At 55.2% G+C, this 14,614-nt stretch overlaps 5 protein-coding genes across 5 annotated transcripts; 3 read left to right on the top strand and 2 right to left on the bottom strand.

Annotated features, from left to right (window-relative positions):
• Positions 1–2,786: 2,786 nt before the first annotated feature.
• VTJ04DRAFT_809 (uncharacterized protein) lies at positions 2,787–3,981 on the top strand (the record flags this gene model as incomplete). Its single annotated transcript, XM_069366488.1, has 4 exons — positions 2,787–2,792; positions 2,930–3,046; positions 3,580–3,749; positions 3,879–3,981. 4 exons carry the CDS (start codon positions 2,787–2,789, stop codon positions 3,979–3,981), a joined length of 396 nt encoding a protein of 131 aa, XP_069223418.1.
• Positions 3,982–4,785: 804 nt separating this feature from the next.
• Positions 4,786–8,202, top strand: VTJ04DRAFT_808 (uncharacterized protein; the record flags this gene model as incomplete). Its single annotated transcript, XM_069366477.1, has 3 exons — positions 4,786–5,137; positions 5,198–8,111; positions 8,169–8,202. 3 exons carry the CDS (start codon positions 4,786–4,788, stop codon positions 8,200–8,202), a joined length of 3,300 nt encoding a protein of 1,099 aa, XP_069223417.1.
• A 591-nt stretch (positions 8,203–8,793) lies between these two features.
• Positions 8,794–10,213, bottom strand: VTJ04DRAFT_807 (uncharacterized protein; the record flags this gene model as incomplete). The annotated part of the gene is made up of 3 exons (XM_069366466.1): positions 8,794–9,869; positions 9,960–10,071; positions 10,145–10,213. 3 exons carry the CDS (start codon positions 10,211–10,213, stop codon positions 8,794–8,796), a joined length of 1,257 nt encoding a protein of 418 aa, XP_069223416.1.
• A 903-nt stretch (positions 10,214–11,116) lies between these two features.
• On the top strand, positions 11,117–12,286 carry VTJ04DRAFT_806 (uncharacterized protein; the record flags this gene model as incomplete). The annotated part of the gene is made up of 1 exon (XM_069366455.1): positions 11,117–12,286. One exon carries the CDS (start codon positions 11,117–11,119, stop codon positions 12,284–12,286), a length of 1,170 nt encoding a protein of 389 aa, XP_069223415.1.
• An 82-nt stretch (positions 12,287–12,368) lies between these two features.
• VTJ04DRAFT_805 (uncharacterized protein) lies at positions 12,369–14,088 on the bottom strand (the record flags this gene model as incomplete). Its single annotated transcript, XM_069366444.1, has 7 exons — positions 12,369–12,398; positions 12,451–12,561; positions 12,613–13,208; positions 13,267–13,503; positions 13,561–13,705; positions 13,758–13,895; positions 13,975–14,088. 7 exons carry the CDS (start codon positions 14,086–14,088, stop codon positions 12,369–12,371), a joined length of 1,371 nt encoding a protein of 456 aa, XP_069223414.1.
• Positions 14,089–14,614: the final 526 nt, after the last annotated feature.

Genomic DNA, 14,614 nt, shown 5'->3' with positions numbered 1-14,614 from the left:
CGATGTGTTGAAATGCCATCTTGGACCTGCAAGTATCTGGCACCTCGGTTGTGAAGTCAGCTCAATTTTAGGTAATAGGTAGCAACCATAGGATCACCGCATCATCGAAGGAGTCGATCTCCGACAAAAAACGGCAGGTTACTCCGCGAGACACCCAAAAGCGATGCGTAAGAAAAAGGTGCGCTCGGAATGGCTGGCGGCTTGGACCTAGCTGAAGGAGGAGAGTCAGGGAAGCGAATGCTCAGAGAGAGCTCTCTTAGGTTGTGTCCCTTTGACATCGACAGCGCTCAACGGGAACAGAAAACTTGGCACCAAAAACAGGCGGCACCCCCTGCCGCTGTGAGTTCCAACGTTGGCAACCTGGGAATATTTTCTCTGGCCACATGGAAACGTAAAAAGGAAGCCAAAGGGGACGATTGAAAAGGGAAACGAAAGAAAACAGGCCAGAAAGGTGGAAAGGGAAAGAAAAGACACGCCCATTCAACCCGTATCCGCATACCTACTCTCTGGCATTCTGTAGAGTTTGTCTGTGGGAGCACACCTCAACACCGAGTCACCGAACTCCTGCAGCGCTTCCATTCTGGCCGCAAAAGGGAGCTTACCGCGGCAGCGGTAGCTGCGGCTGTGTTGTGCTTTTCTTACCCCTGGCTTGCGCAACAGCAGCACCAACAAGGATGCTAGGCCCCTAACCTGTCGCTGGCCACAGCCGGCGCCAATGCAAATCTCTTTGCCCAGTCTCGTGACCAGGCCAGGGCGATGCCATTCCTTCAACACCGAGTTTCTGGCCTCCCTTGCCAGGACTCAAGGCACGAGGACAGAAGATTCTTTTCCGTTGAGGGCGCTAATGCGACACATCTCCATTTGGCAGGAAACCAGTCAACGGGAAGCGATATTGCGTAGCTTGTCTAGGGGAAGCTAGTTTGTGTGTTTCACCGCATCGAACATGGTTTTAGCTGTCGTGGGCCCATAGCTACCGGAGATGGTGTTTGAAAGTTTGTCAAGCGGTATGGTGTCAAACAAGCAACAATGAGAGCCCGCTGACACCCCGTATCCAAAATGGAATATCCGATCAACATACGGAAAGGTGTACAGAGGCACACTGTGAAGTACATAGTTACCTGCTCTCTTGGGCGAAGCAGCGGTCAATACAATGATCAAGTGACTTGCACAAATTCTCAGGGTTTACTCAGTGTTGACACCCAGCTCGAGTACCTGAGAGACTCCATGACGTAATGGTGCCGTATTTTCTTTCCCCAGCCCCTCCTCCGTCAAGTCAATCCCTGGTGAACAAAATTTTTCTGGGAATGCAGCTTGCTGAATCCGTTGACTGCGGCCCGGTCCCGTGCATCGCCAGGGGACAAATCGGCGACATCGACGGCTGCACATGTTGATTTCCATTACTTGATGTTGAGACACGCGCCCGGGCTCCAAAATGTTCTGGAAAATCCGGGGTTGAGGCGTGTGATCAGGGGTCAGAAAGAGCCCGAGACCCGCATGCCGTTACGTAGTGGACGGTCACGGGATCAGTCCCTTTGCCATCGCTCTGGGCCCAGGGAGGGGAGCCAACAGCCGTCAGCCGACACTCTCCAACTGCCGCGCAGACAGGTGACGGGCCTGGACCGTAGGTCTGGACCCTGATGTCAGTGAAGCCATTGGATTGCGAATTTCGCTTTTGTTTGTTAGGTTTGAGCTGTTAACGACACTACTGGACACGAGGTACATTTGTGAAATGAAGAAGCGGTGGACGACGAGGTTAGGTAGCACAGGAGATGTCAAACGATGGGTACAGTGTACCGGAGTTTGTAACTCAGGCACCAAGTAAGGTAGCTTCTGGCTACCCGATCACAGCGACATGAGTCGATATGTCTTCTTGAGAAGGCCACAAAACAGAGAGCAATTGATGTGAAACCATCTTGTATCGCATCATGGAGATCAACAATAAGTACTCTCATGAGTTCGGTTGTAGCCGCGCTGAGAGAGGCTCCCGCCATGCTCAGATCATCTTGAGATCTACAAGATGCTGGTGTGTTACTCATCGTATGAGGATGACGTCTTGACCCATACAGTGCCTCAGATACCATAGGGCCCTATGGACCTGATTCTTTGTGCGAGGTGGACGGGGTAGCGTACGTATGTCTCGAGCGGTTTGAAAAATACTGAGCTTCTGACATGATGTTTTGTCATGGATTCAACCTCGCATATTGGCCCAAGCCTGCCCTGGGATGAAAAAAACTATCAATCATGCGTTTATTTTCGCCCAACAAACGTTTCGCCGTCTGACCCAAGTTTTCCCAAATCACGACTGAGGTGCATTGAATAGAGGTAATCGTCATCACGCCCCGGGCATGACTCTTTAGCCAACATATTGTCAAAGGTGGTGATGCACTTTCGACAACCTCGCGGTTCTGCGGTGAACCGATGGTACGTATTGGACAGAGAAAAGCTGAGGTTGCATAAGGGTTGCAGCAAAGATGCAGAAGATGCAAGTCGATGGTCCCCACAATCCCCGGTCCCAGAACCTCGAATAGCCGCCCCCGGGCCGTCCGCCTGGGGTACGTATCAGCCCTGCACTCCGTTGAGGCGCTCAGGTACCGTCCACCTCCCATGTGACCCTATTCCCCCAGCCGGGCCAGGAACGCTCCGCAAACGCCTGGACCCCGAATGCCGGCAAGGCCTCCATAGCCCGGTCCACTCTACAGTGTCAATTCATGTGTGAAGGAGCTCACGAGAGCATCCAGACCTGTCCACGACGTGTCGGGGGGCGATCCCAACCATTCGAGTCAAAAATGATCGTATATAAAGAGGCACTCGGCCAGTGCTCGAGGCCGTGGTGCTCTCTGTTCATATCGTATCCCATCAGATCTTGTTGAGCATCGGCTCACGACTCAAGTCCGTTACCAGTCAGACCAGTCTGACTCAACACCAAAAGCACAAAGGTCCGGGAACCGCCAGAGACCTATTTTCAGACATCCTTATCAGACCTCCGCTGCTGCGAGACACAGAGGCCCTCCTTATCTGGTGCGACATTCCATCGATTGCTACGAAGGTAAATCCCGCCCCAGCTTTCGTGTCTGACTCCTCCGTCCCCTCTGCCCGGATGCGGTGAATTGGTGGATGGGATCCGTCCGGCTGCACCGCCTGCAAGTCACCCTCCAACAATTCCAGGTTTGCCGCGTTGGCCTTAGAGAAGACCACCAGTCGGTGTGGTCCTGCGGTGAGGTGGCTCTGTTCTGTTGGCGGTTCTAGACTTGCTTTGTGGGAAGCTCAGTGACGCTTCCTGGCATCCAGTTTACGAGCTCTCAAGAGCTTCGGATACTCCGAGCCAGAGATGTTCTTGGTCCGCCAGGGAATAGCACCGAAGAGAGCCGCATTTTTCGTCTCCCACCAAGAAACAAGGTTGAGCTCGGCTTTTGCTGTTCAAAAGCAGTGAAGCGAAGAAAGTGCTGTGAAGCTTGGTTTTCTGTGTGGAGATCAGCGTGCTTCTCCTTCCCGCCTTGGCACCAGGACTGGGGACTCGTTCCTTCCCAAAACGGCAACTTGGAGGAAGCTCTGGACTAACATCTCGACTTTTTCTCTCAGGTTTTATCTTTGCCTAACGGGCAAAATCTTTCCTTCGAGAAGGGTGTCCGCATTGAATCGAATTTCAAGCCGACTGCAACTTTGAGAAATTTGCTCAAGTCGCTCGGACATCGGCCCGTCGTCAGGCACGCAACAGTTGCCGCCCACCCTTTGTTCGATTCGCCAGAGAGGTATGCTCCTCGTGTTTGTCTTTTTCCCTTATCATCGCGTTGCAACCGAATCCAAGGTCTGAGCCGCATCCAAGCGGCTCTGTGTGTTTCGTTTTGAACAGGAGCTGATGTGTGTTTCCGCGATAACAGCCGCTGCCGAGCTCGATATCTGCGACCCATCGACAACACCATCGCGGCAAAGCCGCTGATCGACACACTCCCAGCAAATTTCTCGGGAGCTAAAGCCAGTTAACCAGCCGTCCGGGGTACTGAGTACAGGTACGTACATCCGATAATCCGATCGTTCCATTGCACCGTCACCGCACATTTAGCGTTCCCCAGAAACACCAAAAATCTGGGCATCTGGCGTCTTCGACTGTGGCTTATCTCCCTTATCATGAGATACGTCACAGCCAAAGAATGAGCACAACAATCAGGAGCGGTGAGCTGGTGGAACTTGGTCGTCCGAAGACAACCACCGGACCGGCCTGGATCTCACCGAACGCCGCTTATCCACTTGGTGCCCTGGCCCCTGAATCGTGGAGCATGATGGGCCGGCCGGACACAGTTCCGGCAGTCGAGTGATCCATCTGCTTCCGTTCCATCCAACCTTCCATCTTCCCCGGACGGCTATGAGCTGTGGCCTCCGGCACATACCCGGATGAGTCCGGCCCAAACAGTGTGGCAGTGGAGTTGGTGGCGGCTGATACGGCGACGCAAGGGACATAGCAGAGCCGTCGCTGACGGCTCTGTGTTTTTCCACATGTCAATCTTGCCGATCGCCGTCAGCCCTCTGGGTCCCGTCATGATAACGACGGCTGACTGCTGGGCTCCGCCCCTCCCAGCCAGGGAGATCTGGACTCATCTCACTTACACAGTCACCATGGTGTCACGACGCCGACCTCTTCACCCTACAAATCCCGTCCTTCCTCCCTGAGGATCTCCCCATCCTCCCTCCCTTTCTCTCGCCATAGCCATTTCCTTCTCGAGGATACCTTCCAGTATTCCTCTATCTTCACAGACCCAGATCCATACCGCCTCAGGGTCCTTGGTCACAATGGCCGGCGTGGCAGTCCAGTCGACTCACACGAGTCCCATTGGCCTGGACCGTCGCCTATCTGGCTTGTTCGTTGCGACTGACTTCTCATCCACGAGCTTTCCAGACTACGTGGATCCGTTCCTCGAGTCTGACGACACCATGACTACCGAATCTCCCACAGTCGCGGGTGCGAACCCGCTGGTCGAAAGGCTCAAGGTCGATGACCCCACGAGGCATCCCTCGCCTCAGCCGACCCATATGAGCTACCCTTTGGCCAAGGTCAACGGTAACGGTCACCGGGTTCTGCGCTCGGGCACTGTTGGCTACCTGGCCCCCGAGTTCAAGGGCAAGGAGGAGCAAAAGAGGCTCGGTAAGTTCACTTTGTCCTGCTCCACGACATGGTTAATGGACGTTTCTGACACAATTATAGTCAAGGAGCACATTCAAAAGAATGGCTGGATTCCCGAGGGATTGATCGATGAACAGATCTCGTGGTTCTACAACGAGCTGGGCATCGACGATGTCTACTTCCAGGTTGAGAACCCGGTTGTGGTTGCCAACCACATCACATCCCTGTACGCCGCCAAGGTGGCCTCGTACACGCGCGAGGACAAGCAAGAGGAGATCCGCCTTGACATGGAAGCATCCGACCATGCCATTTACATCGACACAAGCGAGCCCGGCGTCACTGCCGTCCACGGCCCTCGGTATGAGCATCGTCTCGAGGCCAAGTACCTGGATGGCGTCGACGCGTCAAAACGCTTCCGCGTTGAGACGTTCCGGTCACCAGTCGTCATCGGCAAGAACTCCAACGCCACGCTGCGCTGCTACTTCGTGTATCAGTGCCAGTTTGTGGAGCCTAACGCCGACCCGAAGGAGACGCGCCTGGAGGTCATCAGCGACCGCATGTTCCTTGCCAAGGCAACCAAGAACACCAGGCAGATCTACCAAGACATCATCATCAACTCGGTCAACCGGACCGGTCCTGTCATTGAGGTCTTCGACATTGAGGGCTCGCAGGAGAAGCGCCTGGTGGTCGCCTTCCGCTCGAGAACGGCAAGGGGCCTGTTCAGTGCCCTGAGCGACCTGTACCACTATTACGGCGTCACCAGCTCCCGGAAGTATGTCGAGCAGTTCTCCAACGGCATCACTGTCATGAGCGTTTACCTGCGGCCGGCGTCCAACGTCGATTCCTCCAAATACCCGCCCATCGAGGAGTCAATCCACCAAATCACCCAGGAGGTGTCGCTCCTGTACTGCCTGCCCCAGACCAAGCTGAGCAGCATGTTCTCATCCGGCCAGCTCAGTCTGCAGGAGACTGTTTATGCTCACTGCGTCTGGGTCTTCGTGCAGCACTTCCTCAATCGTCTCGGTTCCGAGTACTCGTCCCTCGTCGCCACACTCAACCCCAACAACAACGCCCATGCCGAGATTCTGTCCAGGATCAAGAAGCGTCTGCGTACCGAGACTTTCACCCCGGACTACATCCATGAGATCATCGTGTCGCACCCGGGGCTCATCCGCCTGCTCTACGCATCATTTGCCAGCGTTCACCAGCCCAGTGGCAAGAACGGCAACGGACGCCCGTTTGCTCCGACGCCCGGTGTCGAGGTGCTCACTGATGAGATGCTCAAGGACAGGATTACCCGTGAGACGGCTAACGAGCATGACGAAATGGTCATGACGGCGTTCCGCGTCTTCAACAATGCTGTCCTCAAGACCAACTACTTCACGCCGACGAAGGTGGCGCTCAGCTTCCGTCTCGACCCCTCGTTCCTGCCCGAGCTGGAGTACCCGAAGCGTCTCTATGGCATGTTCCTCGTCATCACATCCGAGTCGCGCGGCTTCCACCTTCGCTTCAAGGACATCGCTCGTGGCGGTATCCGCATCGTCAAGTCACGCAGCAAGGAGGCCTACTCCATCAACGCGCGCAACCTCTTCGACGAGAACTACAATCTTGCCAGCACCCAGCAGCGCAAGAACAAGGACATCCCTGAGGGCGGATCCAAGGGTGTCATCCTGCTCGATCCTAAGCAGCAAGACAGGGCGCGCGAGGCATTTGAGAAGTACATCGACAGCATCCTGGACCTCCTGCTCAAGGCCGACTCTCCGGGCATCAAGAACCCAATTGTCGACTTGTACGGCAAGGAGGAGATCCTCTTCATGGGTCCCGATGAGAACACAGCCGATCTCGTCGACTGGGCCACTGAGCACGCCCGCAACCGTGGCGCGCCTTGGTGGAAGTCGTTCTTCACTGGAAAGTCGCCCAGGCTTGGCGGCATTCCTCACGATACCTACGGCATGACCACGCTGTCGGTTCGCGAGTACGTCACTGGCATCTATCGCAAGCTTGGCTTGGATCCCTCGACCGTTCGCAAGATGCAGACTGGCGGTCCCGACGGGGATCTTGGCAGCAACGAGATTCTGCTGAGCAACGAGAAATACACCGCCATCGTTGACGGCTCTGGTGTCCTGGTCGACCCCAACGGTATCGACAAGGAGGAGCTGCGTCGTCTCGCTAAGAAGCGCCAGATGATCATGCACTTCGACACTTCGAAGCTGTCCAAGGATGGTTACCGTGTGCTGCTTGATGATATGAACATCACGCTGCCCAACGGCGAGTTCGTCAGCAACGGCACGGCGTTCCGCAACACCTACCACCTCCGTGACACCGGCCTGACTGACATGTTTGTCCCGTGCGGTGGTCGCCCCGAGTCGATTGATCTCGTCTCGGTCAACCGCCTGATCCACGAGGGCAAGGCCAAGATCCCTTACATCGTTGAGGGTGCCAACCTTTTCATCACCCAAGATGCTAAGCTCCGTCTCGAGGAGGCTGGGTGCATCGTGTACAAGGATGCCAGCGCCAACAAGGGCGGTGTCACAAGCTCGTCGCTTGAGGTCCTTGCTGCCCTCAGCTTCGATGACAAGGGCTTCGAGGAGAACATGTGCCACGATGCCAATGGCAACGCGCCTGAATTCTACAAGGCCTATGTCAAGGCCGTGCAGGCCAAGATCCAGGAGAACGCTCGCCTCGAGTTCGAGGCCATCTGGCGCGAGCATGAGCAGACCGGCGTTCCGCGTTCGATCCTGTCGGACAAGCTGTCGCAAGCCATTACGACCCTCGACGAGGAGCTTCAGCACTCGGAGCTGTGGGAGAATGAGACGGTCCGCCGCTCAGTTCTCGCTGATGCCCTGCCCAAGCTCCTGATTGACAAGATCGGCCTGGACACCATCATCCAGCGCGTGCCGGATTCGTACCTGCGCGCCATCTTCGGCAGCTACCTTGCTAGCCGTTTTGTCTACGAGTGTGGCAGCTCGCCCAGCCAGTTCGCTTTCTATGACTTGTGAGTACCACTTTGATTCCTATACTTTCTCCGAATTCCAGCTAACGGTGTCTCCAGCATGTCGAAGCGGATGGCCAACGCCAAGGCTTGATCCTCGGTCTTGCGGTTCTTGTTTGATGTTTTCTGAATTTGTGCAAATAGGGGGTAGTGTGCAGAAACCGGACAAAAAAACCAAAAACATTGCATGGGCGCACAGGAACAAGGTTCACCGGGACAAATGGACGGCGGGTACTATACACAAAATCGGGGCTTTATTTTCAGGGTTTTGTGCTTTAACTGTGTGAGTACTTGGACGACAGGCGGAAGATCATGAAATAATTTCTCGGACTTCGAATGTTAGATAGGTCTGTCAGCTATGAATCAAGGTGCTGAACACTATGATCCTTCGCATGCCATTTGTCTTAGTTGCCAGTGATACTTAGGTGTGATGGAAGGACAGATCTGCCTCCGGAGCCGGGATGTTGGATATTCGCCGTCTGTGTGCGGCTTGAGCCCAGAAACACACTGCCCAGCTTCAGACTCCTTTCGATTGTGGTTCAATTGAAATGATATCACCGGTCTTCATACCATTGTCATTGCCTAACCCTGATGACTGAAAACCCAAGGTCGCCATAAAAATGAATCATCATCAAACGACACACATCCGCCCGTTCCCTCTTCGTTATCCCCCACGTATTTCCAGTCATCCCCCTTCCCTCTTATCGCTCTCCAAGACGGCCTGAATCATAGCCTGCCCAACGGCCATGGCGTCCTTGAAGCGCGGCTCGAAAAACTTTTGCGTCACGCAGAAGCGCTCGCGCCACGTCTCGAACTGGCCCAGCGCGACGCACTCGGCCCACCCGCACGCCGCGATGGTGAAGTGCAGGTCGTCGCGGCGGAAGGTCTGGTCCTCGATGCCGACGCGCAGGCACTCGTCCAGCAGGCCCGGGGTGCGGAAGAGATGCTCGGTGACGCCCAGCCAGAGCCGGAACAGCGGCGTCGAGCAGATCATGTGGTCGTAGGGCACGATGCCGAGGGCGGACCAGCAGTCGACCATGGCGAGGAGGGAGAGGTGGTTATTCGGCAGGGTTCGCGGCTGGGGGGAGTTGGATGATGTCGATGTTGACGCTGCGGGTTTGAGGCTGAACTTGTCGAGCAGCTCGACGGGGAGCAGGGGGCGGTCCTCCCACTTAGGCTTGTCCTCGGGCCCGAAGACGCGGTCGCGGGCGGCGTAGACGCGCTGGCGCAGCTCGTCGGCGCGGCCCTCGAGCATGAGCGAGAAGAGCTCGGTGGCGGACTTGGCGAACTGGTTGATCTGCTTGTGCGCCTCCGGGTTGAGGATGGCGAGCCCCGCGTAGACGTGCCACTTTTGCGCGTAGATGCGCAGCATCAGGTTGATCTTGACGTTCTCGATGCCGCCGACGTAGCGCGAGCCTTCCCAGGGGAACTGCTTTGTGGCGTGCCAGGCCTTGCCCATGGAGAGGAAGGCGGCGTGGGTGACGGCCTGGGTGTCGGCCGTGATGCGGTCGTGCTCTTTGGCGGTGAGGTAGACATGCTTGGAGCCGAGGCAGCGGAGGACCGTCTCGACCTTTTGGAACGACTCGTCTGATGCGCGGTGCTTGATGAGCACGAGAGGCTGACCACGTGGATCGACGTTGGGCCCGTGAAGCGAGTGGCACGACACGATATCAACGTCGCTTGGGAGGTACTGCTCGAAGGCTTTGATCTCAGGGTCTTTGCATGATGTTTGGCCGCCGACGATGGCACCGAGGCGGGTGGCTAGAGGTTTGTGACAGATACATGGTAAGACAGTGTTCAGGGGCAATGGGCCACAAAAGGAACAACATCAGCATCATGGATGGCACACACAAGGACCGTACTGGGCGACAACACGGCCTATGGCCGCCGCCTCCACACTGTAAATGATGTAGTTGCTGGCTCGTGATACCAGGTGACCGTTGCGGAGAATTTGTATATTTTTCTATAGGAAAACGGCATATATCTCAGCACTGGTCTGCGAGACGAGATCAGGACAGAGAAACGCGCGGCCGTACATGGTTGGCAAACTCCTGGACCAGCTCGTCGTATTTTTCCTCTCTGTCGCAGGCCATGATCCTGTCCATCACCCACCATACGTTAGCAGGTTATGTACTGAGTGCCAGGTCGTCGCCGCTGCTATGAGGAACATCTGCAAACAAAGTTAGTTTTCGTTCTGAGCCAAACGGGTGCTCGAAAAGAAAACGTGGATTTGTGTCATTCTTCAGACAAAGGAAAGTAAGGTAGCTGAGTTTTTTCATCATGGAAAGCCCGCAACAACACCCGGGGCCAGAATGGCTGACCGGCTGCGTCACGGACGATACTCTAGCCAAATGCGCTCAAGTCATCATAGAATGTGTTGGGGAGCTAGAAAGAAAGAAAACGGCTTACCTGTGTGACTATGTCTGGGAGTGTTGTCTGTGAGATGGAAAACAGGAGAGGGCACCAAGTTACCTCCATCCGGCGGCGCTCAACCTCCGGGCATACATCTTGCCCATGTCGCCCATACCGATGAGGCCGACGACAAAGTCCTCGGCGCCCGGAAATGTTGTCGCCATGGCTGTCGTTGTCGTCGGTGCAAGAAACAGGACACACAAAATTCTTGACCTCGGACCGACTTGACTGGCTGCAATGCGAAAACAAGAAAATGGCCAAGGCAAATCACATCGTCGACCTATGCACAACGACACAGCTTCGACAATGCACAGTCGGGCTGCTGTCGTGGCTTCGAGTTGGTCGTCTCTGGGAACCGAGAGCCAAAAATGCTGCGAGGAGAAAAAATCCAGAAGCCTTGGGGTTGAATTTAAACGCGCCAAAGTGGGGCTCTATCTGCCCCACTGAATCCACACCCACCTCGGGAAAGTTCATTTCCCCTTTGGGATTGCTTCCACAGCTCCACCTTCATCATCATCACTGCGACTGTCGTTGTGAATATGACACTTTGAGCGTACGGAATTCTCAAAGACAAATTTCAAAAACCCAAACGAGACATGCTCGTCCTCCAAGCCTTCGGCTCCAATGGTTCGGGCCAACTCGGCCTGGGTCATACGGACGATGTATCAACACCCCAACCTGTTCTCCTCCCTCCAGATCTCTTCAGCACCAATGCCCCTCTTACATCACATACCAGCGACAGCGTCACCCCCACTCAACATCCACAGCCAAAGCTCCTCAGCATATCCGCCGGCGGAAACCACACACTGCTTCTCTTCTCATCCGGGAACCTCCTCTGGAGCGGTGACCCGACCACTGGCGCCTGCGGACGGGTCGAATCCTCAAGCCCAACTCCCCGGTTCCAACCCGTAGACCTATCCAACCTTCCCCCAAATGAGCGTCGCAACATCAAGTTAGTGGCCGCGACCTGGGAAGCCAGCATTATCGCCACTTCGTCCTCTTCCAGTGACCAGGAGGGCCATGATGATGGCCTTGACAAGGTGTACTCATTCGGCTCGGGAGCAAAAGGCGAGCTGGGGTTGGGTCAAGGGACGCATCGCGCCGAAGAACCCACAGAAATCCCAAACTTCCCACCACCCGGGACGAAGGTTATGCACCTCGCTGCATGCATGGGTCACGTAGTTGCGGTGCTAAGCAACGGAGAGGCGTGGGGATGGGGGAACGGCCGGAAGGGCCAACTCGGGGAGCCAGCTGTCGGTGCAGTGTATTCTCCACGGAGAATCGAGGGCGTCGACTTCAGGGTCGTAAGGGCCGTCTGTGGGAGAGAATTCACTTGCCTTTTGGGTGCTCCAGACTCCGGGGAAATGCTGGTGCTGGGGTCCGATAAGTGGGGGTTAAAATCGCATGCTCCAAAGACAGTTGCAAGTTGGAGAGAAGTGGGGGCTGGCTGGGGAAGTATGTTCGTCGTCAAAGAAGACCGTACGTTCCTCAGCTGGGGAAGGAATGACCACGGCCAGATGCCTCCATCAGGTCTCGGACCAGTAAGGAAACTCGCCGTCGGCAGCGAGCACGCGCTCGCTCTGACCGAGGCGGGTGACCTGATAGCTTGGGGCTGGGGAGAGCATGGAAACTGTGGGCCTATCCCTACAGACACAGCACAGAAAGGATGGTCGAACAAGATTGCGTCGTCAGGACCGGAAACTAGTATTTCCATGATCGGGGCTGGATGCGCAACCAGCTGGATTGCGCTTGAACAAATCCCATAGCCCAGATCTGTTGTCGATGAGCAAAGACTTCAGCCTCACCCCGGTTCCCCACAACCGAGGCAGGCACGTCGTCTGGGAGCAATTAATCTGAGAAGAGACCAAACCGGCGAACCTATGAGGATTTGTTAACAATGTAACAGTAAAGACAACGTGATATCGCATACCTGTGAGAGCCGCTGTGTCGGTTCAAGCCCTGACTCAAGACGTTCTTGGGGTTCGGGTTGTGCTTCTGCCTGTCTCGCAAGATAGCTTCCTATGCGTATCGATGACGGGTTCTGACACTTCAGGTCAGCTGGTTTCTCGTCGGAGTATGGCGATGCTCCTACCGGCTCATTGGTATTGTTCCATCCCAGCCTCCCGCTCTCATCCTCTTCCTCTTCCTCGTCTGGGTTGACGGGTTCCCAAGCCGCGTCATCCTCGGCCTGGTCAACAAAAAGCCCCGGAGACCGAGCTCTGGTTGGAGCCGGCATTGGCGACGGCCGGATTTCGAACGCGGGTTGACGAGGCCGGTTATGAGGCGGATTCTGGGTTGGTCGAGGAGCAGAAGGCTGCGGATTGGACCGATTTTCTGCCGCCGCAGAACTGGCGCGATGAGACGCTGAGTCAAGCTGTTGCGCTTGCGCTGGTGCCTTCGCCGCATTCTTCTGCGGATTTTTGTGTTTTTGCACCAGAGCATCTTTCTCCCCCACAGTCATGAGGATGAACTCACACAATACAACGTCCGTGCTGTAAAACAACTTCATGGGGCGTCCCGGATGTGAGTACGTCGCGGTCAACGCGCCGCTCGTCATCTGAGCGTGCTGCAGGATAGCGCGAAAGTCCTTAACACTGATGATGATGTGAAGCTTGTCTTCGACTTCAACGGTATCAAACTCATCCATCTCGACCGCGATGTTAGTGTGGAGGGGTTTCTTAAGGACAGCTAATCTCTGTCAGCACTTCTCATCGCAAGTGTCGAAGGAGGATGAGGGGTTCAGTACCTTCGTTGTTAGCAGCGCCGCGCTTTTGAACCTTCTCCGTAAAACACGTAAAGTTGATGATCTGATTATCATCATCTGTATTGATGTCCAGGAGCTCAATGCCAGGGCTGAAGTGATCCATGAGTTGGCGAAGAGTCCGTGACGAGATGACCCAGTGGTTCTGTGCCTCGTCTTTGTTAAACTTGGCATGAACAGGATTCTTCACCTCGTAGGGCAGCGAGTGGGAAGCCGTAATTCCTAGATCTTATTGTCAATCGATTAACTCTAAAACATTTTGACTTGAGATGAGAGTACCGTTTCTGAACGAAACCCTGGCAATCAAGCGGCTCTTTTTGCCGACGCCGTCGTCAATGGCCACGTCACAGCGTTCAATCGACGCATCTCTGTCTCGCGATTGATCTCCACCGGTCTGGCGAGCCCTGAATATGGTGAGGAGAGACTGGGATGTGTCAGAGACGCAAAGCCAAAAGGAACAAACCTGGGTGTCATACGCGGATGTGCAACTGGCAGAAGAAGCGGTCGCGGTACTGGGACGTGCCCTCAAAGTTGTAGCGCGAGAAGAACTTGTTGACGGCGAAAGAGAAGCAGACATATGCCGACTTGGACAGGTTGAGGGTAGTGAGAGTCAACTATGGAGGAGGTCAGCCCATGCCCAAGACGCCGTTAAACGCATGATTTAGCTTCGAGTGGTGTAATGAGGCGGTGTACCTTGTCCTTCCTAGCCTCAAGGCAAACGTCATCGCTGAACTTAAACATGCAGGCAAGGGCATCGTGCAGGACGGCGACGCCCTCCTCGCTCAAGGTGAAGTTCAGGACCACCATGGCGACGTTGGCTTGACGTTCTTGATTCCAGGCTGCGAATTGGCGTGTCAGGACGCTGGTGATCGGCGAGGTTCCAGGCTTGCTATCAATTGCATGAGACTCGCAAACCGTCACTGGAACTGATAGCCCAAAATCCTGTCTCACCGCAACCGATTCAGACGTAAAGCCTTTCAGCCCCGCAGCACCTGACACCGTTTCAATCCAAGGGAGATCAGGTATTTAGAGAGGATCAAATGGATGGTGCTCCTTGGTCGATGTTCCAGTTCCAAGTTGCCGTGTGTGCGATTCCAACCCCTAAGGACCCCGAAGATGGAAGGAGCTGTCAAGTGTCAATCAAGCAGTGGGGGAAAGAGCGACTGCATCCGGCCCCAGAAACACCTGAACCTGCCGACACTGGACGGGGAACCGTAGCTTAACCCAAAGCTTCCAGGTTGACATCAAGAAGGAAATCCAAAACGCCTTTGAGAGGTTATTTTTAGACCTCACGCCGAACTTTCCCCCTTCCGCGGATTGGCATTCCGTCCTG

The sequence above is a fragment of the Mycothermus thermophilus genome (genome assembly GCF_041956435.1).
Source record: "Mycothermus thermophilus strain CBS 625.91 unplaced genomic scaffold VTJ04scaffold_1, whole genome shotgun sequence".
NCBI lineage: Eukaryota > Fungi > Ascomycota > Sordariomycetes > Sordariales > Chaetomiaceae > Mycothermus > Mycothermus thermophilus.
Note: the sequence above shows the minus strand (reverse complement) of the source record. Positions and strands in the feature narration are given on the sequence as shown.